Source organism: Patella vulgata, chromosome 8, assembly GCF_932274485.2.
Source record: "Patella vulgata chromosome 8, xgPatVulg1.2, whole genome shotgun sequence".
Classification (NCBI taxonomy): domain Eukaryota; kingdom Metazoa; phylum Mollusca; class Gastropoda; family Patellidae; genus Patella; species Patella vulgata.
Window position 1 is genome coordinate 45,367,334 of NC_065886.2, and position 26,624 is coordinate 45,393,957.

Consider the following 26,624-nt stretch of genomic DNA (forward strand, 5'->3'; position numbering starts at 1 on the left):
TTATGACCTGGCTAATTTTCACAAATTAGGTATGAACCATTAGACACCCTTGCCTCTATTCGTATGCCGGGAATTTTTAATCTGTTTCAAGAGTTAGATAAAACATTATCAGTATTTGCAATTTAAAAAAGTTACATTTCCTTCATATTTTCGGAAATATTTAAAAATGCAAAAAATCGTTGCATTCATTTAGTGTTTAACATGCTAAATATAAAAAGTATATATATTAACAAATTCCATGTTTTCAGTTGAGAGGAATCAGTGGAAATCGGTGAGCCAACAGCGTGTTCAAAACAGTCCTTTGTAGTCTGAGAAAAGCGTGTGTTTATTATAAATAGTTTTTTCTTATATATTATAATTCAGGCGTTATCGTCACATATTACCTATAGATGAACAAGATCATGCAGATGAGTTAGAAAATGAAGATGACGAAGAACAAGCTGAAGAAGAAGATGATGATACGATTAAGGAAGAAGACGAGAAGAATGAACAAGCACACCCTACAGAGGAATCATCAGTGTCTAAACCAGAAGAGATCCCGGAAGTCAGAGAAGTTTCCCCCGATCTAAAACCAGTTCCTTCTCCATCTACCGAACCGGCAACAGATTGTCCATCTTCCATGGCTTTGCGGCCACGGGATAGTCTTCCGGGTCCCACCACCAGCAGTTTATCTGCAGCTCAACTAACATCGTCTCCTAAACGAGGAAATGCACAGCCAGTTTCCAGGGGCAATAAAATCAAGGCCAACAAAGAACTGCGAGCTAAGATAGTAAGTATGACAACTTTTATGTTGAATTGCTTTATTTAAAGGGTATCTTCTATTTGCTAAACTCTGTCCTAAGCGCTCCTCTTTTCCAAGAAAATTCGTTCATTTTAACGGAAATCACTAAAAACAATTCGCCTTCATTTATACGGTACCCTACATACTACAAAAAAAGATTTAATAATAGTGTTAAAGGACAAAAATAAAAGAATTTTCTCGTCAATCGCTAAAAGCAATTGCAGCAAATTTAATAATCAATAGTTTATTCTCTGGAATTTGGGTGAGGAGATTGGATGAAGCTTTGGAATTTTAATGAAACAAAAATATACACCATTATATTAAATGCAGAAGAAAGACTTTTTAGATCACATTTGAGTGATCTCTCTTAAATGCAAGCACTACGTGACTCGACTATTGTATACCCATAATATCCGGCAACAGGCTGAATTAATTCACTAAAGTGGGAAGTTCCGTTAACCATTGTCCATTTATTTCATAATTACCTCCACCGAACCGCTTTCCTCTGTCACAATTCGTTCCGTGTTTAATCCGTATTTAATTCAATGATAAAATCAATTACCATATAACACGCTAGATTAATTCCATGGAATGCTGACCCATTAGAAACTTTCTAATTTAGTCCACAGTCATTTTGTGTTTAATTAAAAGCCAAATCGATTAAAATCAAATTTTATCAATATGACTGATAAATGATATATGTTTATTTTCGGACGTGAAATGGAAGCAATCGATATATTACGTTTTAGGTAGTTATTTTGCTACCGCTTGTTGCAAGGGACTACTGTCGTCAGTACTGTCATCTAAGCTTACAATCAGAAAATAATGACGTCCAAACTTTTGTTGTTTTTTTTTTAAGTGGCATTTTGCAATGAGCACATTAAAAAAAAACAATGGCCATTTATATGGAATGCAGTCAATGGTTGTTTATGCGTATAGCGCCACAGTTTTGTAAATAGAAATAGCCCACGTCTCTCTGTGAACTGTTATACAAGTCCATTTTACCGTCACCGAAGCTTTTTATTCCCGAACGATTCGTTGCAGTTAAAGGGGAGTAACACTTGATCCAAAAGCAGACACACCTAACGTAAAATGAAATATAAACCAATAGCATTAATAAAACCACATTTGTAGTTATACAAACAGTTACCTAAATAAAAATTAATAAAACCACATTTGTAGTTTTACAAACAGTTACCTAAATAAAATTTGAAGTATTACCATTCTGGTTGATGATATCATTTTTCTATAGGCGTACACAAAGAAATAAATCTATTCTGTCCTGACATAATATTCTGCTACATTAAACATTGCTAGGAGTTAATAAAACTATAACAATTCAATAGAAAGGAAAACTAATATAATACATTGATAATTTCTTTATTCAGAATTTTATAGACTTACTGACGTCTGTATTGTGTATAAAGAAAGAAATTGAAATATTCTAGTTTTACCTAGACTCTTAAATTAACCATGCATATGCAAGAGTTAAAGTAGCTAAGTCCGTAACCCAATATCATCCAAAATCTTCGACATTGAAAACACGAATTTTTTTGCAATTTAAATCAGCATTGGTGTGGTGATCTTATCTGGAAAAGATGGGCTTCTGATATCCAATATTTCAGACAAAATTAACATTTTACCATTGGAACACGAATCGTGTACCATAATGCGTTTCAGTGCAATTTGTAACAAGTTGCTCAAAGAATGAGGCTAGACATACATTCCACATGTCATATCATACGGTAATGCCATATTCTTATTTTTAGAGCATGCACAATAAATACTATCGATGTTGACTGGAATAACCAGACGCTAGAAACTGACTTTCGGTTGAGACTTCTGTCGTATATCGCCGAACATAACTGATGACAATTCACAGTAAAACGGAAACGATTGAATGTAAAACAGTTTATATAAATCCCTATTATATTATATATGCGTTGCGACCCATTTGTGCCAATTTCTAGCTCCAAAATATCACCGATTTAGCTCCTTTAAATCTGTCTATTGCAGATCTTTCTTTAGGCCTGAAATGTTATTAATTAGACATTCATTTACTTATCCAGACCATAATCAACCCTCGATGCCATCGTTAGCCTGCGATATTAGTGGATGTGAATGCATTAATTTGTGGTGGATAATATAACTTAAAAATGGATAATCGTGACATGGTTTTTCATCGCACCAATGTTAGTAAGGACGTTCGAGGCTAGCAGAAAATGGAATCGCTAATATCTCAGTTCAGAGTGAAGCAATTTAACTGAAAATTTCAGCATATTCTGTACTCATTATCTATTGTGTAACTGTTATAGCGACAACTGTCAGCTCTTTATCTAATCTTACCTAATGTCACTTTAATGCATACGTGTTGTACTTAGCTAGTACACCTGTAGTCTACTAGCCAATTCCATAGGCGAAACATTTTCCTCCATCCAAGCTCAGGGCTCTGTTTCTGAAAGAAAATATTATTTAAAAAAAAAATAATCTTTAGATAATTTGGTATCGATATATTTCTTGCAAAGTTGGCCTCTGTAATATGATCGATTATTATGGTACAAAAATAAATCCAAATATCAGTAGGACCAAGATTCCTTAACGCCCATTTATTTCATTTTCGCCTGTTTGGGTTCTTTTTCCTCTTCATTTTATGAAAGTTTAATTTATCTTATGAATGGAATGCAATTCCACAATGTCGGCGTGTAACTGGTTGTCAATAGAAACTGTCTGATTTCTTTCAATGGAGTATCAATATAATTGCGTGACTACTTTCTATTTTAATATAAGTGTTACACCATGGAACTGGTTTTTTTATACATAGTATCTCCTCATTCTTTAATTACATGCGGTCTATGGCTTTAATATATACCCCATTTTTTTAGATTGCCAGTTATTTTTTACATTCTGATGGAAGCGTGTTAGGGTCAAATAGATAGATTTAAACATTAAATAAATAGCGCTAATTAGAAGAAACGGGATCAAATTAGGAGATACTAAGTACAAGTAGTATATCTTAATTAGGAGTTAGTATGTCCTAATTAGGAGTTAGTATCTCCTAATTAGGAGTTAGTATCCCCTAATTAGGAGATAGTATCTCCTAATTAAGGTTAATTATCTCCTCATGAGTCTCCTAATTAGGACTTAGTATCTCCTAATTAAGACTTAAAATACCCTAATTAGGACTAAATGAAAATTTGATTTTATTTATTTGTCCCTAACACGCTTCCGTATTTTTCTTAAGATATTTATTAGTTTAATGGATTAATTAGTGCTAGATTCAAATAACAATTTATTTCTGTTTATGGCTTCATTCATTAAGACTATAGATGCTCGATATCAGTTCGATTAAAGGTCGCTCTTTGATGATCATTACTATTAATTCGATAATCAGTCAAATTATAATCAATAAGTCTCCCGACCTTCCATTTATTTTAGTCGTACACACTTAAACAGACGGAATAGAGAAAAACAAGTTGGACATTTTATTCGATAGAGCGTAATATATAGGTATTTAATGATTTCAGTAGAATATGCTCCTGTAGGTTTTAAAGGGATATGTCATGGAAAATCGAGGACTGGCTAAGTTCTAATTTCGTAAGTCAGTGAGACCCAAAAAAAAATTAATTCGATTTGTGCTGTACAATATAATTAACAAAAAAAAAAATATTTTGCTTAACTGTTGGCACATGAAACAATAAGCAAATGTATTGTTAGAAACACAGTTTTCGACATCATAATACCCCCTCCTCGCACACCTTTCAAATGTTATTGTTTACAATGGACGCTGAATGTTATGATGTCATTAAGTTAGTAGCTAAGTCTCTAATACAATATGATCCAACGTCTTCGACATTGAAAACACGAATTATTTGTCAATTAAAAATCAACATTGATGGTGTGATCTTACAGGGAAAAGATGGGCTTCTGATATCCAATATTTAATACAAAATAAACATTTTAGCATTGGTACACGAATCGTGTACCATAATGCGTTTCAGCGCCATTTGTAACAAGGAACTCGAAAAACGAGACTAGACATATTCCACAAGTCATGTCAAACAGTAAAGCCGTATCCTTATCTGGAGAGCAGGCGCAATCAATACTATGGATATAGACTGGAATAACCAGACGCTAGAGATTGACATTCGATTGAGACTTCTGGCGTATTTCGCCGAACATAAATGATTTGAAATTAGAGTAAAAACGGAAACGATGGAACGTAAATCAGTTTATATTTATTCATATTATATTATCATATGTGTCAATTTGTGTCAATTTCTAGGTCTCAAATATTAGCGATTTAGCCATTTAAGGAACCCAGTTATCATATTGAGTAAACGACATTTTGAAATGTTTGTGTAAAGTGAAATAAACAAACAGAGCCATGAAAGCCACAGCATACTACTTATGAACTTAACCTTTTATTTACATGTAGGTTGTTTTAAAATCATTGATATATATATCTCGACGGTCAGGGAATTTAATCCAGTCAATGTTTGGCCACCACTTACAAATGCTATGAAATATCAATCAAATAATACGGGACACTTGACTCATGTCTAGGGCTAGATCGAAAAAGAAAACAGCTTAAAATAAAATTGGTTTTTATTTGGTAACAATGTCCCTTTAACATTAGAAATGAACTGTATCAATTGTAGACTGTATTGTTAGTTTAGACTGTATACCATATAATATTATGTGTAAGCCGTTTATATATGAGATACTTTCGAGTTTTGTTGTTTTTTATTATACTAGTTTTATTATAGTTACTCTATCTATATGTTAGTACTTACGTACATAGAATAATATTTACATTGTATATAGATAGTTTATATATTATGATATACGGAGGATATGTCTTTGACGCTGTCAAAAGATGGCCGACATTAAGAAGATTAAGGACAACCCTTATCAAGATTAGCGTTGTTTATCTATTATGATCGGTGTTAATCTAACAAGATCTTCGCCATCTTTAATATAAAAATATAAATGGCGATATATTGGATTACAGTCGGGTTTGATCATTGCAAAAGTAAATAAGCTGATAGCGTGACCATTGTGTTATCTATTTATTTGTGCTGTGAATTGTGTAAAATGTCATGTGTGCCGTCTACAAGAGAATTCCGTATGATTGTGATTTAGTTGGTTCAAGAAATATTTATAGTACCTTTTAGTTTCATTTATAGAATCCTAAAAATATTGTTTGGAGACCATACTCTCTATGTAAAATGCTGTGTGATGTGGTATAATGGGACTATTTTACAATGTTATGGAGCTGCGAAACAAATTAGTTTGAATTATCATGTATCTCTAAGAAATTTGAATTCTACATATCAGCGCAAAAGACACCAACTCTTTATCAGCAAAGCTCGATTAGATTTTTCAAAAACCTGATGCTAATGTTTCTGAAAGACATGATTCATATAATCACCATGGCAACATTACCAGCTTGAAATGACTGTTAAAGGACACAACGCCAGATATATTTCTGTGAAAAAAAACCGAGGAACTAGCTGAAGCTCTGTGGAACGTTTTGAGAGAGAAAAAAACGTCCAGATGGAAGGCGTAGTTTTGGACAAGCTACTTTAGTACCGATCACCTTGTGCCTGAATAAATCTGTCTAAAACTAAGACTAGTGTGGATTGATAAACCTGATATTTTATTCGTTTTCTCTTGCTTTCCAGGTTATTGTTCCTTTCAATTTGAATTATCCCTTGGCAAAATTTACAAACGGCATCAAAATGCACATAATATAGACAAATTGAAGCGATCACCCTGAAAGAGTCATCCAACTTCAATAAACCGTTTCCAAAACGACTAAATATTATGAACTGGGATGAAACCTCCAGACAATGTAATTAGGCCACTTGGTCACGTTTAGTCTAGGAATATCAAACAAACCATTTATTAAAACGGGATTCTACTACTTCTGTTATTTTTCGATATCGAACGCTGCCGAGTAGTAGTATTTCTTAATGTTTTTTCAAGATGTTTTTTTAAGCTTTTACTTCAACTGTTGATCCCAACCGAATGAAGTCATAAGACGAGGATACAACTTATCATTGACCTATGTTGTATTATTGGATGAAACTAATATCCAATATTACACCTTTTCAAGTGGATTATTCAATAGTTATATTTATCCTGGGGATTATGTGGGGATATCGTAGAGGAATTACGACATTTGAGCTGTCAGCTATAAGAAACCATAAAGTGAAAGTTTTATAGACAAAATAAAATGGATAAGATATTTATGAACATGATTTTATGTGCAGTTTGTCGTTCAAGAGATATCTATTGAAATTGTCATACATATATTTGTTTTATAAAACCTGACAAAATGAGTGTGTATTTCCCTCCTATAGATAGTTATATGATCATAGAGCCTGAGCTGTTTGTTGCTGATAAAGGGGTTCGCCAGAAGAAAAAGAAGGGTGAAGAACCAGACCAAGAAGATTCTCAGGAAGATGTTGTTTTAGAAAACACAGACTCGGAATTATACCCGAGCGGTTTATCTCCAAGTGATTTAGATAATCTAAAAAATTTATACGATGATTGTCAATCAGAGCAACAAACAAAAAAAGGAGTTTCCTTTCTTCCTCCTATTGAAGAGAATGACCTAGTCGTATCTGGGACAAACGATAAAAACAGAACCACTGGGAGATATTTCAAGCACTCACGGTCCATCGACTTTGGTATTATCTCTGACAACAATCAGAAAACCGGCGAAAAGCCTTTACTAAAGGAGAAACAAAAGATGATTCGATCACAAAGTTTATTCCATGTACAATCGAATAAAAAGTTTGCCCATTTGTATGCATCTGAACCAAAATTCGTACCTAATCCGCAAAAGGTAGAATGTTGCATTATTATAAAATCACTATAATTTAGTTTTGTATTTCAGTATAAGAAATAAAAACATTCATGATTTTTTGAATCAACCGTTACATTGTGGCTTGATTTTGATTGCAAAAAAGGTAAACTTTTATTCTTGGAATTTTTTGTTTCAGGCACGGGAACGATTTTACAAGGCTATTCGATTGATGTTGATTCTAAAGGTGGTTGCAAGATCTATAGCTAAAAAGTTAGTGAGCGATTAATATTTTATACTAATAAATTGTGGAATTTTAGAATTTATTTTCAAATCATAAAAACAAAATAGATTTAAAAGCAGAGCCCTGTCTGACCCCCGATTATAAAAAAGATAAATTGTTAAATGTCACTCTAGTGCTATAGTTCTATATTATTGTGGGGTTTTGTTTTTACTAATTTTAGATCAGATACAAGCCAAAAACCTTCTGGAACTGTAACAGATTTAACAGTGGTTGATGATACCTTGGAAGAAAATCTCAGGAACCAAGGATTATCTTTTGATCGCTCGTATTTTAAAGCCAAAAAAGAGGTGGGTTAATCTGTTTATTTATTAAGGATCTCTTGAACAAAGAAGTTGTGGCTGAATTGGCGAGATTATAAACAGCTCCAACATTTCTTATGTACCTATTTATGAAAAATCAACAAATCAACAAATCAAGGTATGCGATAAATATAAAACACGACTGACAGTTGTAATTTATCGCTGTTTTTATAATATTCTTCTAATGCGACTGACCGTTGTATTTTATTGTTGTTTTATTGTAATATTTATAGATTACAATAAGCAGCGAAGTCAAGGGTATTTTGAGTTTACCAAAAGAAAACAGATCACCAGAACAAATACAAACAGTAAGTATAGACAAATATAGATACAAGGTCGTAAATTATAACATGTAATTTGTTTATGTACATTAATGGCATTAGCTTGTGTAAGATGTTGATTTAAAGATGTTGATTTAAGATAAACGTTAACATTATACAAACATCTTTTTTTTATTATTATTGCAGGCTATGTTTGGTTTACAAAGTTTAAGATCATTTGCTGAATATCCACTTCATATGCAAGAAAAATTATGTAAAGTCGCTTGGTATGAAGTGTATGTATACTTTTACTTTTTGAGGTATTGAAGTAATAAAAAGGGACCACACCTTTTTCTTTTCATTGAGTTTTGTTTTACAATAAAGGACTAATACCAAATATATTCTTTAATAAATAATACAGTATGTTATTCAGTTTGTCAAATATTATTTATTCTCAAAAAGCTTGAACCATATTCGAGGCTACTTATATGGGTTCTCTAGTGTCACCCTTTCATTAAATTCTAATCAAATTTCGGTATTTTTTCCTAAATCTCTTCAAAATAAAAAGATCGAATAGGGTGCGTTTAAGAACTCCACTGAAAAGTAAACATACACGTGATTGTAACTCTTGTAATATTTTCCCGATCTGCAACAAATTATAATCTAGGTTGATGGTGGGTTAATTTTTAGTGGTGCCATGTCCGGAATCGGATTCTACTTCCGTTTGTATTCCTTTTTATCGGTAAACACATTTTGCAATCTGATTAAAATACATATCTAAATTTCATTTCATTTTTTGTACTTTCGGTGGCTTAAGCTCATAGTTTATTTAAAAATCGTATGCTACTGTCGTGAAGACTAATAAAACGAAATTTGAACCAAATCGCAAACGAAACGAAATATAATCTGTGTTTTAAACATATTTCACAGTTTACAAAACGAATAATAAAGACTTCACACTTTATATTATTGATATTATAGAGTACCACCAAAACGTGTTCTTATTAGACAAGGTCATCATGCTGAAAACTTTTACTTTATTTTATCTGGCCAAGGTAAGTGATCTGTTCATCTTTAATTTTAAAATATGCATATATATCTTGTCTAATAAACAATATTTACATCCAAAAATTGAGAATAGTTTTCTAAAATGAAATAACACAGACTCGTACAGCCTTTTAAAGTCACTGATCATCAGTTCATGGAGTTTGAATCCTTTGCAAACTACAATATTGTGGACAAATCGATCTCTTGGAGGAATAGCAGTCCAAAAATAACCCAGTTTCGTTCAGTATTGACATTTTCAACGAAACTTAATAACACCTAGTGACACCTATACGTTCGCGTAAAATCCTTTGACTGGCCTCTTTCTAATCATATTGAATCCAAATACGTGTACAGTGGACTCTGTCACATCCGATTGGCTGAAGACGGGGACGATGAAGAATATACATTAACGACAGACTTGACCTATTCAAAATTCCTACGCATGCTCAACGACATTAAACACTTCGCACAGATTAAGGACGAAAAGATGATCGCAACAATTCATTTGTTAGAAGATGTTGCCCAGGACTCCGCCTTACGATATGCTTCCGGTAATCTTAAGCAAACTACTTTAAACGATTACATGCATTGATATTTATAAATATATTGTACGCATGCATTGATATTACATGTAAACGATTTTATGAATATATTGTACGCATGCATTGTTATTGTTAATTATTTAATATAATAAAATTTTGAAAGTACAGAAAAGTTTATCATTTATGAAGGGAATATCATTCTGGTGATTCGAAGCTACAATATAAAAATACTTCCGGTTTTCGAAGTTACAGTATTTCCGGTTTGGGAGAAAGCTCGGTATTCCGAAACACTGTGTGATCCGAATTATTGTAACGATCCCGTACGATGTCGGATGTGACAGAGTCCACTGTATCTGGAATCAATTTAAATCCATTTTAGTGTTGGTTAAATCGTGAAAATTAGATATTGTCAGTAATAGTATTTAGTTATTTTTCAGCTGTTGTAACTATACTTGTACGAGATCCTAAAACCGGAGAATCTGTCAACAGAGTTGCTACAATTATGAGAAAGGGCATGAGTTTTGGGGTAAGTGCATTATTTTTACTTTAAAAGGGTATACAGTGGACTCTGTCACATCCGATCTCTGATCACTCCGGATTGCTGTGACATCCGGTATGATTTTCATGTCCCGGTTTATTTCCTTATTACTTCAACCAAAAAATCGCTGGTAAATCCGAATTCTGTATTTTCCGGATAACCAGATATTAAAGCTGTATTAAACTATTCATTTTACTATGGAAATAGAATAGGACGTTGTTTATATAGTTGTTAATGATATTTTTCATTATTATTCCGATCGAAGCATACCCCCCCCCCCCCTTACCGATGTCACATCTAACGTTTAAACAAGCTTAAGCCAAAATGTGGACTTTCCTATTAAAATGTGGACTTTTCTATCAATGAGACAAATAAGATATGAAGGAGTGGCCTGTTTATAAAAGTGACCATTAAGACATCCTCTTTGCAAAAGATGATCTAGAAAGCGTACTCATTCAATGGCATGTGTGTGTTACTAGCCCGTACTTATAGCTAACTTGTGACTTGGTCCTGGATTTCAGAAGTCAAAGGTCATGCGCCGTAAGCTAAGCTTGGGACCAAAGACCATCACAAGATTCACCAAACCCAGTAGTGGTTTAAATACAAAGGTACAACAAAACTTTGCTTTGTTAGTTAGAATTTAGATGCGTTCTAATGGATTGCCAAATATATTATAAGAATATAAGATTCTTTTGAGATAAATAATAGCATTGCGTCCTACTTTTATTTTATTCAGGAACTGGCCTTATTACATCATTCACGTCGAACCGCTACAGTATCAAGTCAAGATACTGTTCAGTTGTTGACTGTAGGTCGTCAAGATTTCTTTGATATTTTTATGGCTGGTAGTGCTCCAGGCCAGATTCCTGATCACATCAAGTTTGTCAGGTAAAACGTTTAAACTTACAAATAATATTTTGAAATGTGAAAACAATAACTCGTTAACCATGTAACTTTGCCCATCCCACCCCTCTCCTTGAAGTCAAATAATGCTCCGTTGATCGAGTGGTCTAGTGCATGGCTTCAGATCACAAGGTCTTTCATTGACCCAAGTGACGTGGGTTCGACCCCAAGGAGTAGGTAAGGTCGTCTGCCTAACCTCGCGGGACTTCTGAGAATTATTGAAATATACTGGATGGTTTATGGATCTGAAATTCAAACAGTTTAGGTATACTCTTTATATAATAGTGTGGGGGGTGTGTGGCGAATGGTTAGCACGTGTGGGCTGTATCATAAGGTCTATCATTGTGTCAACTGGCATGATTTCGATTCCCCGGTTGTCCGTGACGAGGAGTCTCTCTCTCTCTCTCTCTCTCTCTCTCTCATACCCCCTTTCCATGAAGTATGGGAGAGGGAAAAAATGAGGTTTAACGTCCACTCGACAGAAACTGGGTCATTTCGGGACCAACCATGAAGTATGTAAAGATAACAAAAATTATACATGTATTTAACTTGGAGTTGTTATATTTCTCAGTCAGATAGATTTTATGAAAAATTGGCCGATAGATAGATTAGTTGAACATCCGGAATTTTGTCTTCTTCATTTCTTTAAGTAAGTATCAGTATTTACATTTCTATGATGGTAACACACAATTGTTCATTGCTACAAAGCCTACGATAGCAGCATCGTAGACCATTTAGAAGATGTATTCTTATATTTAAAACATTAAGAAATGTAATAACACAATTGAGCAGCACGTATTAGTGAAAGCTCTGCGAATTTGTCTCTTCTGTGTTGACGGTTACACTAGGGCGGTTCCGGAAGTTTGGGAAACTCGAGGCACTACCACTTCCGGTTTTGGAGTTATATTACTTCTGATTTAGGGCTCTGAACAGCTAGTTATAATATATTTGACAGGTTGTTTCTTGATGTACTAGGTGGGGCGTCTTATTCACATTTTCCATAAAAAGCTTAGATAAGGAAAGAAATGTCATGTCTGGTTTTTGAAATTAGCTTAATAATGCCCACATGTTTATTGAACGTATATATTTCAACATTATGTTGTGATTGTTTGTAGGAGAAACGTGGTAATAGTAAAAGATAGCAGTGTCAATGATTGGTTGTATGTTGTTAAATCAGTAAGTATATTACTAGCTTACTATAGTTGATATAATACCCCAACCTCACCTTCATCTATAGGGGGCGGGGGGGGGGGGGCGAATAGTTTAACGTGTGTGTGTTAGATTATTAGGTGTGGTTTCAATTTCCCGCTTGAACGCAACAAGGGGTTGGATCGCCTGTTCAACCTCGTGGGTTTTCTTCGAGTCCTTCGGTTTCACCCCACGGGGAGCGAATAATTGAAATAAAAATGAGCCATAGGTTAGTCCAGAAATAACATAGTTTGTGTCTAGTGGACGTTAAACCCTCTGGTTGTAATGGACTTTACCACATTGTTAGATTAATTAAGCTACTGTACAGTAATTATCATATTTTCCAACACAAGTGTGTTATAACTATAATCTAATCAATGTTACTTCTCATCTATCTATTAATAATATATGATTGTTTAACTCAGGGATCGTGTCAGGTGATGAAACAATTAAAAGGTGTAACTGGTAGATTAAGTTTAAGAAAGAAAGATGTTAAAATGGATGACAGGTGGGAGTTACCTAATTTACCTACAGCTGAACAAGGTATCAATTGAAATATTCTTAAGGATAGTACATGAACTTATATTTTTGGACGAGGAACTTGTCCCCGACCGATACTCATCTTGTTGATATGCGTGTTCCTTTTACAATTCGAAATCGACCGATGAACATCGATGTTTGATATGGCGTCAAAATTCGAAGATGGCTGCGATGAAGTCATACTCAGTTCCTCTGTCATAGTACGGTTGTACTTGTTTGTCATTGTTTTTTGCCATAATTGTCATAAAGTTGATCTTATACAATGTCCAGATATCACGAGGTCGCTGGAAATGACGCACTTCCGACCGTAAAGGCCCTCCACTGATCCAATACGAAATACATTCTGCTGTTGACAATATCCGCCATTTGGAATCAAGGCAGTCACCTAATTCTGTCCATCTGATGCGAAGAGTAGGCCATGGTTTATTACCGTTTACAAAAATAACATCTTTGTGTTTCAGAAGCAAAAATTGATACGGGTCTTAGAAGAAGAAGATCGGCACCATTATCAGAAGAACAACAAAGGCGAAGGGTAAGCTTTTATTCCAAGTTCAATATTAAAACTTAGATGTACATTTGTAAATAAAGCTATGCCCATACCTGTTTTTAAAATGTCCCTACCTATCAGTAAAAACAATTGTTATCAGATATTTAGACAAGATGTATTAGAAACCAAAGCCATTAAAGTTAGATCACTTTAAAAATTGTGGAAAATCACAAAAAATATTTCCTTATTTAATTTTCAATGGTTGTACTATATAGTGGGACAAAATATTAGGTGAAGTGACGATGACTTCACGGGAATCCAGTAACCAAGACAACTTCTCGTTAGAGACCTACAAAAGACAACCCACTGTAGCCAAACCACATTTTGTATGTATAAATCCGAGAAAAAGTAGTTCATATTCTTAATAGTAGTAGTAGCATAGTAGTAGAAGTAGTAGTAGTAGTAGTAGTAGTAAATGCACTTTTGACTATTTACTGAAGTAACGTTATGTTTCAGCATATTTAGCAAATCAATTAGATACATCTGCTTCATCTACCCGTCTCAAAAATAGTATAGCTTCATTCCTTGGTTTGTTAGTGGGGCTTAGAGTACGCTTCCATCTGGTGTGATATTTGGGATCTTCTAAATTCAAAGGGAACATATTAAAATGATAAATAAAATGGGATAAAACTGTGAAGATCGGTTGACAAAGAAAATCTCCAATTTCTCTAGTGAGATCAGTAGGCATAAAACTGGTTTAGCCGGTCCACAGTGTTACTACTGTATGTTAAGTTTGCCCAGTACGCCAGAATCCCAAGGGTCGGCCCTGTAGACAACAATATCCAAAATAGCATAGCATAGTTTTAGCCGCTTTTTTAAAAACAATAACGTTACTTTTAGCCATTCGTGTGAAAAACAACTTTCCCTCTTATAGTTTTAGTCACTCATCTAAAATATAACTATACTTCTTATAGTTCTAGTCACTCTTCTAAAACAACCACGACAGTTCTTATAGTTCTAGTCACTCTTCTAAAACAACCACGACAGTTCTTATAGCTTTAGTCACTCTTCTAAAACAACCACGACAGTTCTTATAGTTTTGGTCACTCTTCTATAGTATTTTTATAGTATAGTTAAGAGTCACTCTTCTATAAAAAAATAACGATACTTTTTAGAGTATAGTTAAGAGTCACTCTTCTATAAAAAAAAATAACGATACTTTTTATAGTTTTAGTCACTCTTCTTGAAATACCTTTTCTATATATTATTTACCCCCGCCACCACCTTCCTAGATGTTCCGTTGTATTATGTTATTAAAACATTTTCTTAATTTGCACCTCATTCTCATATTTTGATCATGTTTTATTTCAATGAAACTAAAAGTTATCAGGGGGTCTACGGTAAATACTGTGTATACTCTACATACTATATATATATATATATATGTTGTACTTTTTAGAAAAAGCCCTAAAACATGTTAAATCATGTGTCTTTATATTTATTTTTCTTCACTATCTCACTATTTTAGCATGAATTATTAGTCACGTGTATTGGGTTCTTTTTTTAAATTCCTACTATAGCATTAGTGCAGAGATTTTCTTTATTAATCCATAATATTTCATTTAATATTTCACTGCATGCATAAAGCGTTTAAACAATAAAATAATATTATATTGTACAATTTAAAGATACATTATTTAATTTTTTTAATTTATATCAAATTATACTCAAATAAAATGAACTTCGCTGTACATGCGTTGACTTATTTTGCACATGCGTGGACATATTTCTTTAAATGTCTCTGCAAATTATAAAGAATTCAGGATGAAGTGACCTCACATTTTACGCACAATCTATATATATATTTGTGACTGTCGTTTGTCTGTCTGTCTGTCTGTCTGTCTGTTTGGGGTTGGCGGCTACACTAGGTCTGCCCCGAGTCTGAAATTTGGGGTATAGGGGTAGCTCGGACTGGGGAGTAACATAGGCCAGGTGGCAGTAGTCTACCACTTCCGGTTTCGGAGTTATGACCCCCGAGCGAAGCCGGTCTGTTCGGGGTTGGCGGCTACACTAGGTCTGTCCCGAGTCTGAAATTTGGGTTATAGGGGTAGCTCGGACCGGGGAGTAACATAGGCCAGGTGGCGTTAGTCTACCACTTCCGGTTTCGGAGTTATGACCCCCGAGCGAAGTGTGTATGTTCGGGGTTGGCGGCTACATCTGCCCCGAGTCTGAAATTTGGGGTTTAGGGGAAGCTCGGACCGGGGAGTAACATAGGCCAGGTGGCGTTAGTCTACCACTTCCGGTTTCGGAGTTATGACCCCCGAGCGAAGCCGGTCTGTTCGGGGTTGGCGGCTACACTAGGTCTGCCCCGAGTCTGAAATTTGGGGTATAGGGGTAGCTCGGACTGGGGAGTAACATAGGCCAGGTGGCAGTAGTCTACCACTTCCGGTTTCGGAGTTATGACCCCCGAGCGAAGCCGGTCTGTTCGGGGTTGGCGGCTACACTAGGTCTGCCCCGAGTCTGAAATTTCGGGTATAGGGGTAGCTCGGACCGGGGAGTAACATAGGCCAGGTGGTTTTAGTCTACCACTTCCGGTTTCGGAGTTATGACCCCCGAGCGAAGCCGGGTATCCTGCTAGTAATACAATATAACATGTTCTTCTACAATACACAGTCAAATCACCAACATTTTTTTAAAATTTATAAACCTGTTTTATATAGCTTGCGTGTAAGTCAGCCAGAGAAGAAAGGAATCAGAAACGGGAAAATAGATCACCAAGATATAAATCACCAAGATTAAGAAGATCAGCTAATCCTAATCCACCACCATCTAAACCTAGTAATGTATTCGTACAAGTTGAACATCTGAAACCTCGTGATGTATTCGTAAGTTTATTTTAAAATCTTCTAAACTAACGAATGAAGAGAATGGGAGTAGGGAATGTCTTCTTCTCTTTCTATTCATTTATTTAAAAAAAAACAAATTCCTTGTGTTTAATGAAAATCTTCTCTTTCAGTATTAATAATTTCTGTATAAAAAAAAATGTGTTTTATGAAAATCTTATCTCGTGTATTTTTTTAAAAAAGAATTGTGTTTTACAAATATTTTCTCTCAGTAATGTCTTTGAAAAAAAATTATGTTTATGAAAATCTTCTCTCAGTATGTATTTCTTTTAAAATGTCCTTGTTATTTTTATTATCATCAATGTTTTCAAGAAGGTTTTAACGTTTGTATATTTTGCTAGGGTCTTCCATCCATACAGTTTGATGATGATATAGCCAAATCTACAACATCTGTCAGTTTGGTTAGTATCGCATCGTATTAAAAGCTTTGTATTATTAATTATGGTGTAAACGAATAGTGTGAATGTTCCTTAGTATTGATCACGAAAGGGCCAGTTGGTAATCACTGCAGTGTAATATTTTTCGAACTGGTAACTAATCCGTCAATTAGCAATCCTTGACCTATTCATTTATTCACTGTAATGCCTAGGACTCACTGGGCATTTTTAATCTCGGGGATGAACTACCGATGGAAATTGATGAGCCTCGAAAGGCGTCCCAGGGAAGATTAAGGGGCGCCGCGAGCCATGTGGAACCACCCGGAGGCCTCGGGAGAACTGCGAAACGAGCATTGAAATTTTTTCCCGATATGTTTTCTACGTTTTGTCGGGAAAACAGGCAGGGAGGCATTCCAGATCCACGCTGAAGCTCCGGGGATGCTTCCCTCAAGCTTCCTCGAAATATTCTTTTCCTCGGAGGCATCCCCGATTAAAATATCCTCGGAGGCCCCTTGATACTTCGGCGAGATATCACTGATGCTTCCCTGTGGATCTGGATCGGACAAAACGTCGGGAACGAATCTGAACAAGTTTTTCGCAGGTCTCCCGAGGCCTTCCGATGGTTTCACACTGGCTCGCGATGTCCCAAAGCTTTCCCGGGACACCGAAGAACCTGTTCCTGACCCCACCGGTAGCACATCGCCGAGGCAAAAAATGCCCAGTTGGACCAAGGCATAAGTGCCGCCGATACGCGATGATGTTGATTATCGGAGCCTTCTCGATTACTGGGGGCCATCACCGATAATTCAAGGAAATGCTTTGTGACCATAGCCAAAGCGCCAATGAACGTTAACCGAACCACCCCCTGTGCCTAATACGTGACATGGACTATTCCGTTTTTGTGGGCAAAAACATCGGGAGCATCGCCGATGATTTTTCCCTAGAGGGACCTATGCATGAAAACCCTAATTTTCCACGTTCGACCCAATCTGACGAATTGTGCCAGATTACTAGCTCTCACCTCTCTGGATAAAGATCCGGTGTAACATGCATAGGCCTACTGCACGTTCGAGGTGTTATCTCTATATTCGAGAAACTGACTGCACAGCAAACCTGCAATTATAAAATGGTTTATGTAAATCCATTATAAGCAATTGACAATATATAGCAATCAGGTCTAGTAGCTGGTTTAATAATTAATATGTAGGAACCCAATTGTCCCATAACATGGCACAAATTGAGCCTGTCTAGTTATTACGTGGTTCAAAACTAAATGCATTTCATTATTTAAACCGCATTATGTTTGTTTATAGGTTAGCCGTGGTGCAGAATGTATCATGGTATCAAAAGAATTTTATGCGAAACACGCAAACGAAATGGTGAAAAAGTTAATCCGGCAACAAGTGCGACCTTATCCGGCTGAAGAAACATTTCAGGAAAATTTACAGATTAAAACGGATTGGGAACTATACAAGCAAACTATGATTACTGATCTAACAGACGATTTACGTCCGGCTAGTCGGTGACATCGCAGTCAAGTCTGAATATTTTGTTGTGGTATCCAGCATGTATGAAATATGTAACTGGGTTATATATTAACAGATCAAGGCCGTTTGATAAATATTAAATTAAAATTAGAAATAAGATTTGAAATTATCATTGATTAATATGCTATTTTAGCCCCTAAAAGAGTACAATTTGAAGAGCATATCTAGATATGGGAAACAATTTAACTTCTCAATACAATGGTTATTGTCGCTGTATGAGCTTTTGTCATCATTTCTATTTATTATATATCTAAATAAATATAATTATACAGGTCACAATTGTATAGAATACAATTACTGCTTATTACTAAGCGCCGTTTCGAATAGTCTTTTCTATAATAATGGCTAGAGAAGCCTATTCGAAACGGCCCTTAGTAATAAGCAGTAATGGTATTCCATACAATTGTGACCTGTATATTCCAGTTCAAATACTAAATGCCATTGAAACAAGTTAAATAAATTAAATATAGTTCGCGGTTTTTAACCCAATTAATTTGCTACCATAACCCACGTATTTCGAAGAAACCTCATTTCATTTCCCACGTATCATGACACATACTTTAATACGTGGCAATCAATGTTGTTTATGCGCATAATTTATCATGGTTATTTGTATCGCACTCTCTCGTTGGCTGCCAAACTATGCTACCAAGCAATCAACAATTACTGAATGTAAAGGAAGAGCTCAGTTGATCGAATTCAACTTATCTATTTGGGAGAATTATCGAAGTTGGAAACGTTTAGACCACTGGAATGGATACTGATTTATTGAAACAAGAAATTGTGTATTAATAGAATGATATACGTATATCATCGACGGAAGTTATATATTTCATTTTATCATAAACACTTTTATTAATACTACCACTTGCGCAATATCATCAACTATTACTTGTATAATAATATCATGAACAATAAATATTTAAAACTGTATTCCCTGTTGACAACAGTACGTCTATTAATCACCAGCACACTCGTCCCTATATGCCTGCATCATTTCATATTTAAATCATAATCTTCAACCGGGCCGATCTAGATTGGCGAGCAGAAGGAGCTGATGCTGATAGCAGTAAGTAATACTCGATTGAACGTTCCAGGAAAGAACTCTCCCAATCCTATGAATTGAGTAAGCAAAAGAGCACGTTAGTCTAGTTTGTAATTAAAGGGCATGGCGAAGAACAAAAGAAATAATATGTCTGGGCTCTCTCTCTCTTCCTCTCTCGTAATTGAAAACGGTGTATGGACCTTGGTGTTATGTAATAAGGATAAGGGGGAATAATCCACCCCATACTACCCTGCATTGTATAACCAATCCGCGAAGTCAAAATTTTATTGAGCTATGGCGATTAACGAAGGACCGCTCGATACTCGCCTGGCGTCCGGATTCACGTAATCTGGTATTTGAAATACAATTAGTGAAATGTCCTCCCGAGAGAGGTGTATTGTAAGTATGTCTGATTTTGTCGATAATTGACGGGAAGCTGTCTGTGGCAAACCCGTGGAATTGATTTTATGGAACGAGAAATCGGGAGAAAACATTCAAGCTTACAGTTTTATCTTATCCTGCAGTCAACGATGTTATGCATTATGAAGACCTCTCCTCAAAACACAATACCATCTGGCTAGAAATTGTCTTACTTATCGTCTGCATCGATAATGCTTTGAGCTCATGATTTACCTGTTTATCTCCCTTTAGTACGTCTGCTAATATAAATGAATAGGATTGTGACTAATGCAGTGGATTAATTTGAACGAGGAAGATGTAAAAGGCATGGAGAAGAACAAACGAAACAATAAGTCTAAAAGATTGTATCGCGATCTGCGGTGAATTCGATCTTAAGATTGGTTGAATTATTTCACTTTGGAGACGTTATATAATGAAACTGACATTTCAAGTGCTTCTGCAGTGAGGTTGAGTCATCAATCTTGTATTTGTTGCGAGAATAAAAAAGGGCCTCTTCTCCGAGGAACTATATTTTATTTGTTTCTGGGATACTAAAAATGGCGCTAACAAAGGAGGTTTTGGAAATGGCTGATAAAAAGGTCCCGCGACCTAGCCAGACAGATGAAGTGACTTCTAATCAGGTAAATGCAAAATTTTGCTTATTTCCCCAAATATAACTGAACAATTGAAATGAAATGGGGTTTAAATTCCTATTTTTCTGCACCGATTGGGCTAATGAAGATAGGCATACGCCATACAGTGTGCTATGAGGTAATTTTGCCCGAACAGCGGCACGACGACCGACTCGTTTTTCAAATTCCAATTGTCCAAGGCTCTTTTACCTGCTCGCCAATGTGTACACGAGACCTCGGTTCGTGTTCCCACTCGAACGACTAGACACTGTTCCTGTCCAGTTCCTTCTAACCCCCTGGTTAGCGAGCCATCGTCTTACTCAATGACACCCTGTGGCTCCTCATGACTCCTCATGACATTTGACAAAATCCTAAGTTAATGATATTGAATAACACCAGGACAGCCAAATTTTCTCAAAATGTGACATTAATCCCAACCCTTGTTCTAGTGGTGTATAATATGCTACGGATAATGTAATTTGAAATCGCTTGCCCTACCTCGTGGATTTTCTCCTAAACCTCGGGTTTCCTTCTACTGCTAAAAACCCTTACGCCCAAGCGAATTACTGGAATAAATTTGCACTATATGTTAGTCCCGAAATGACCTAGTTCGTGTCGAGACGAAGTTGTACCCCTTTTGTCCCACTTGTTGTAATCTAGGTTGATTGTATAATATGGCAGTAATGACATGTCACCGTGTACTGTCGTTAAACTGATGTCATGGGTATGTGTCATCAATAGAAAACAGTATAGCTAAATCAATAGAAATTCTAACCTTACAATCAAATAACTAAACTGCTCAGATACCGCGATGAATTGTAGGCCTTAATACCGAAAGAGTATTGTTCCAGCGACATTCCAGTTAAAGTTAACGATACATTAGTTAAGAGCTAAATATGCCTATTGCTAGTTTTTCTATAGGCCTCAAATGTTATAGAAATTATTAATTAGACCTTTATTTACATAACAAGCCCAAAATCAACTCTTGGATTTAAACAGTCGTCCATATAATAATTAAATCATTAAATGTCGGACCAAGCTAACATTTACCGTTATCACTGACTTCACTCCCGGAGACTGCCTATAAAAAGGACTGAAAATCGAGGGTACTGTTATCGTCTGTCAATCAAACGATCGGCAATTCTCGGAGACAGTGCGGAGACAGTTGATGCCTATTTCAGGTCCAAACTAACAAAAGTGATAACTTCGTTCAGATTAAAGTAATTTGACTGACATTTTCAATATTTTCTTTTTTTATCATCTATTTTTTAACTGTTATATCAAGAATGGTCAACTCTTTATTAAATCTTATCTAATGTATCTTTAATAGCAATATGCCATTCAGTAATGTTTTATATAACTAACATCCCCAAAGATTGTTGATTTGACAAAAGGTTTTCGGAATTGTATAGTTCATTTCAGTCAATGCGACTGTATTGGAACCGCATATCCGGAATTCAATGTGATCATAGAATTAAGTACCAGCGTGATACGAAACAGGAACTGAGTATGGCGTCATCACAGTCATCTTGTAATTGTGACGAAGTCAATCTAAGTGCAAGAGTCCAAGGAACAAATATCATGTCTATTGTCTATCGTACATGAACAACAAGATGGGTAACGGTTGGTACCCAGTTCCTGGTCAAAAAAAAAATTAACCAGATGTTAGTTTCAAAATGACAAAATATTATGTTCACGAGACATGAAACATCACGGTGATTGACTCCAGTAAATTGCAATTGAGGAATATAAAATGAAAGAAAACGAACTGAAGCAATAATCTTTTTTCAATTTATTAGAACATCTAATCATTGATTCAGGATTGGGACGAGTCCTACGTTTCTACAGAGTTTCAAAGCACTTGTATTTCTCATATCCTTGCAATATCAGATATCATATTAAAAAAAAAATTAAAACAAACTTTATCTGGATCAATTTATCAGCAGTTTTCTGTATGATTTCCTGGGGGTTGGATGGCCGAATGGTTATCACGTGCGCGCTGTATCATAAGGCCTGTCAACTGGCGTGGTTTCGAATTCCCGGTTGTACGTGGCAAGGAGTAGGGTTGCCTGTCCAATCTGGTGGGTTTTCTCCGGGTCCTCCAGTTTCCTCCCATTGCTAAAGACCCCTACGCGCAAGCGAATTATTGAAATAAAATTAAACCATTATGTTAGTCCCGAAATGACCTAGTCTGGTTCGAGTGGACGTTAAACCCCATTTCTCTCTCTCTCTCTCTCTCTCTCGCTCTTTATGATTTCCATATTTTATCTATAGGTATTTTATCTATAGGTATTTTATCTATAGGTATTTGGCTTCTAATTAAATATGACTTCGAAAAGTATTTTTATATAATAAACTTGTTCTCCGAATCTACTTATCGGTTCTTTTTCTTAAGATTTCCATAATTTCGCAGCTAATTGAATATTATTTCAAAGATTATTTTTTGTTATTATTATTATTAATTTTTCAAAGTTATACATATCGACATTCCATATTAGAAAAAAAGCATAAAAGCGCATTAATCGACTTATATACTACTAATGAATTTGTATTTTATGAACACGCCTTATTCGAATCAATACTTTTCATTATATTGACATCATGATGAATGGTAAACCCGTCTAGTTAGAGCAACAACTAATGGTTTAAAGGAAAACAAAGCGTGTCGCTTTCTTTGTTATTTTTTTTTTAAAGCTGCTTTGTAAATAAACTTAAGTAAACTTATCGAATATATTGTGGTATGATGGTATACAAAGCGTGTCGCTTTCTTTGTTATTTTTCTTAAAATCTACTTTGTTAATAACCATAATTTAACTTATCGAATCGTTCCTGTTTGTAATGAACGATGGTTTTCAATGAATCCATCTTGACAATATGGATTTCATAACTTGACTCCGTAAAGGGACAGTTTCACAATCGTTAACAAACATGGGTTTATGTGAGTGAATAGAATTTTTTTTTTCCTTATTTAAAAGTTTCATATCAAAATATTCAGACGTTCGAAATGATCACTAAATTTGTTATCATTGGACTACCCTTGGCGGTTCTCTAACAACTGGACTGCTAGTGGGGTATGTGATGTTAGCGACAAACATTTCTTTCACTAAGTTTATACAAATCTAATTTGACAAAGTCTGTTTTCAAATCGACGCTAAAAAAAGAAGACGAAATAAAAGTCGTGATAGTAAATGAAATTGGGGATTTTCAAATTAGCATAAATTTGCACGCAGACTGTATAAGTACTTTTAAGCATGTATGAGGGTCGTTTGAGTCACGTGGGTTCTCTGTGACATTTGATTCTGAAGGTCATTATAGTCTGAATCAGATTGCTTCAAATGGCTGATCAGTGTTTTTATTACTTGTTTACATGCAATATAAACAAACAAGACGGTTGATCTTATATGTACATGTAACTGAAACTATGAAGTCTCAGGTAAATTGAATTCAAAATTAAAACCCACTTTGCAGAATAGGGAAATACGACTTTTTCTATATGATCTGATAGTACTTTACATATTATTTCATTTGGTTGAGTTTTCTAAAAGATGTATTATGTAAGATTTAGATTAAGAGCTGTCGTTCTTGATATGTTAGTTTTAAAATAGATAATAATAGAAAATGAATATATTGAAAATTTCAGTCAAATTATTCTTAAAGTTTTAAAGGTTTGATAAGGAATAAGGTAAATAGTCTCGAATGGCAAGTATCATTATTACATAGCAAACGAAGTCGCGTTTTTGTATTTTAACGTTTAACTCAGATATTGCAGATATTATCTAATTCACTTAATATATGAGCCTTCCGATGTTCCAGAGTGTTGGTTATGGGCTTGTCATGTGAATAAATATTCATTGTATCTAAGATATTGGATATTAGGATCCTATTTTCACAGTACGTAGACTCTATTCTATGCTACATATTTTATTAGCCTTATAATAGTCTATTATTGTCTACTTTGGAGTCCTTTTCACGTTGTGTATTTTCTTTTTACTACAATCTCAGTAGTTAAGACGTTTGTCTTACCAGGGATTCGGAATAACAATGCAACAGTTCAGTTCTACATTTTTATGTCAAGCTGCTTAAATATGGTTACAATACATAATAGATTACATTAGCATACTTAATATAAACATCTTTCTCTCAACACCAACTCCTGTAAAAGTCTAAACATCATGGCTAGACTCAGGAAACCGCTACATCATATGGTCTAGAAACTCAGATGTAATCTCTGCGGAACTCAATGATATCTAATCTTAAATAGCTGATTTAGCCTTTTTATAAGATTTGCTTACGCCATGACTTAAAATTCTGCAAATAATGAATATGATTGGATGGTTACGGTGTATGATGCAATTAGTAAATTTCCAATCCCGTGTTAATCATGATAATCTGTTTAGGTTTTATAAATCTTTTTTGTACGTTAACCATTCACTCATTTTGATTTAAGTGCATGAGACATGACTTCTATCCCGGATCCATTCACTTGATTTGATATTTGTTTATTTGGTGCAATGTCTATTTTCTGTCTTGTCCGCAGGTTTATCTTGTAGATTTTTGTTTTACGTGTAGTGTGGTCCTCCTGCACTTACTATTAAAGATACAATATAATGCTGTTATTAATTTAAAGAGCAAAAATTCAACCTACCTTACTACAACAGATGACAACATCAGTATTGATTGAAATGGACCAATATTGAATTCTAATTCGTGTTTTTAATTTCGAATGTTATGGAAAATAATGAGTTAGAGATTTAGCTCCTTTAAGTATACAACAACCCTTTTACACACGACAGTCGTTAAGCTTAAAGTATGTCGAACGACAAAAGAAACGCACATGTTTTATATCTAAAGGTACGTGTGTAATTTTGATTCAATGCTAAAAACTTTAACGTCCATTTTAGCATTATCTACCGTCTGCTGAACAGATTCAATCTGGCAAACCAAACTGATGACAGGCGGTAGGCCGAGAGTAACTACCAACAGACAAGATCGCCTAATTTACATACAACATAGACAAAATCGCTTCCAACAAGCAGCGGAAACTGCTAGACAGACCATCGACATCCACCAGAAACCGATACGTGATGCGACAATACGGCGGCGTCTACGCAGTGAAAACCTCGGATGCCGACGACCAGTAAGGAGACCAGTACTGAAGAAGATATCGCCAATGGCGTCAACGACAATGGCAGAGAGTATTATTCACGGATGAAGGCGGTTTTGTGTGTCCAGAACACAGAACAGATGGAAGGGTAAGGATATGGCTTAGACGGCGAGGGCGGTGTGATGATATAAATGTTTTGGAACATGATCCATGGGGAGGACCAACCATCATGTTATGGGTCGGTATTGGTTTTAATAAGATATTCCAAACAATCGGCCCTGGTCACGGAAATGGTGTCACTGTGCAAATTTACATCAACCAAGACATTCAACCCTATTTGGTACCATTTTTTAGAGGGCAACAACAATGGATTATTCAGCAGGATAATGCAAGACCCCATGCTGCCAGGACGACGCAAGACTTTTTAGCATTGAACAACACAATATGTTACCATGGCCACCAATGAGTCTAGATATTAACTCCATAGAACACCTTTGGGACGAGCTTAAAAGGCGCATTAACCAAATGATTCACAGGCCACAGACAGCCAACTACTTACTAAAGCAGTTCGAGGAACCATGGCCCGATTACCCAGAGCTTGTATAAACCGACTTATTGCGTCCATGTATCGCCGTTGCGTAGCTGTTGTTGATGCTAATGCCGCCCGTCAGACCGGGGTGGCGTCCTTACTGCGCTGCTGCGACCGTACGTCGACCGGAAAATGCACATGGTCGCCGGCAAACGTGAACACAACGCGCGCAAATGTCCCCAAAAATTACAAACTTGAAAAAAGTCGTGTTCTCATAGTTTTCCAGTTCAGATCGTAGAATATACCCCTGTCATACCGGAGTGGAGCCTTACTGCGTTGCTAAGATGACGAAAAAATGTTCTCAAAGCGCGACAATATCGCCTTAAGC

At 35.5% G+C, this 26,624-nt stretch overlaps 2 protein-coding genes across 4 annotated transcripts in view; both read left to right on the top strand.

Moving 5' to 3' along the window:
- Nucleotides 1-381: 381 nt before the first annotated feature.
- On the top strand, nt 382-18,838 carry LOC126830762 (cyclic nucleotide-binding domain-containing protein 2). 3 transcript variants are annotated; one of them, XM_050561164.2, is made up of 16 exons: nt 382-769; nt 7,792-7,865; nt 8,057-8,183; nt 8,429-8,503; nt 8,663-8,751; nt 9,437-9,510; nt 10,482-10,570; nt 11,319-11,470; nt 12,057-12,134; nt 12,601-12,661; nt 13,099-13,216; nt 13,675-13,745; nt 13,976-14,086; nt 16,421-16,585; nt 16,945-17,004; nt 18,294-18,838. In XM_050561164.2, the coding sequence occupies exons 1-16, from the start codon at nt 620-622 to the stop codon at nt 18,504-18,506; spliced, it is 1,707 nt and encodes a 568-aa protein (XP_050417121.1). In that variant the 5' UTR covers nt 382-619; the 3' UTR covers nt 18,507-18,838. The 3 variants fall into 3 exon arrangements, with proteins under 3 accessions (XP_050417121.1, XP_050417122.2, XP_050417119.2); XM_050561162.2 differs by lacking the exon at nt 382-769 and adding an exon at nt 5,555-7,634; XM_050561165.2 differs by lacking the exons at nt 382-769; nt 16,421-16,585; nt 16,945-17,004; nt 18,294-18,838 and adding an exon at nt 5,548-7,634 and having other exon boundaries at nt 13,976-14,159.
- A 1,176-nt stretch (nt 18,839-20,014) lies between these two features.
- LOC126830760 (uncharacterized) overlaps nt 20,015-26,624 on the top strand; it is a 109,080-nt gene continuing 102,470 nt past the window's right edge. The window contains exon 1 of the mRNA XM_050561160.2: nt 20,015-20,612. Within this exon, the coding sequence (XP_050417117.2) occupies nt 20,529-20,612 (84 nt within the window). The 5' untranslated portion in view covers nt 20,015-20,528. The remainder of the gene's footprint in view (nt 20,613-26,624) is intronic.

Bases quoted from the DNA above. Each gene is read 5' to 3' on its own strand.
- LOC126830762 (XM_050561162.2), top strand. From the start codon at position 7,122: ATGAGTGTGTATTTCCCTCCTATAGATAGTTATATGATCATAGAGCCT. The intron at 7,866-8,056 runs GTTAGTGAGCGA...TACTAATTTTAG, and splicing joins GCAAGATCTATAGCTAAAAA to ATCAGATACAAGCCAAAAAC. The intron at 8,184-8,428 runs GTGGGTTAATCT...TAATATTTATAG, and splicing joins ATTTTAAAGCCAAAAAAGAG to ATTACAATAAGCAGCGAAGT.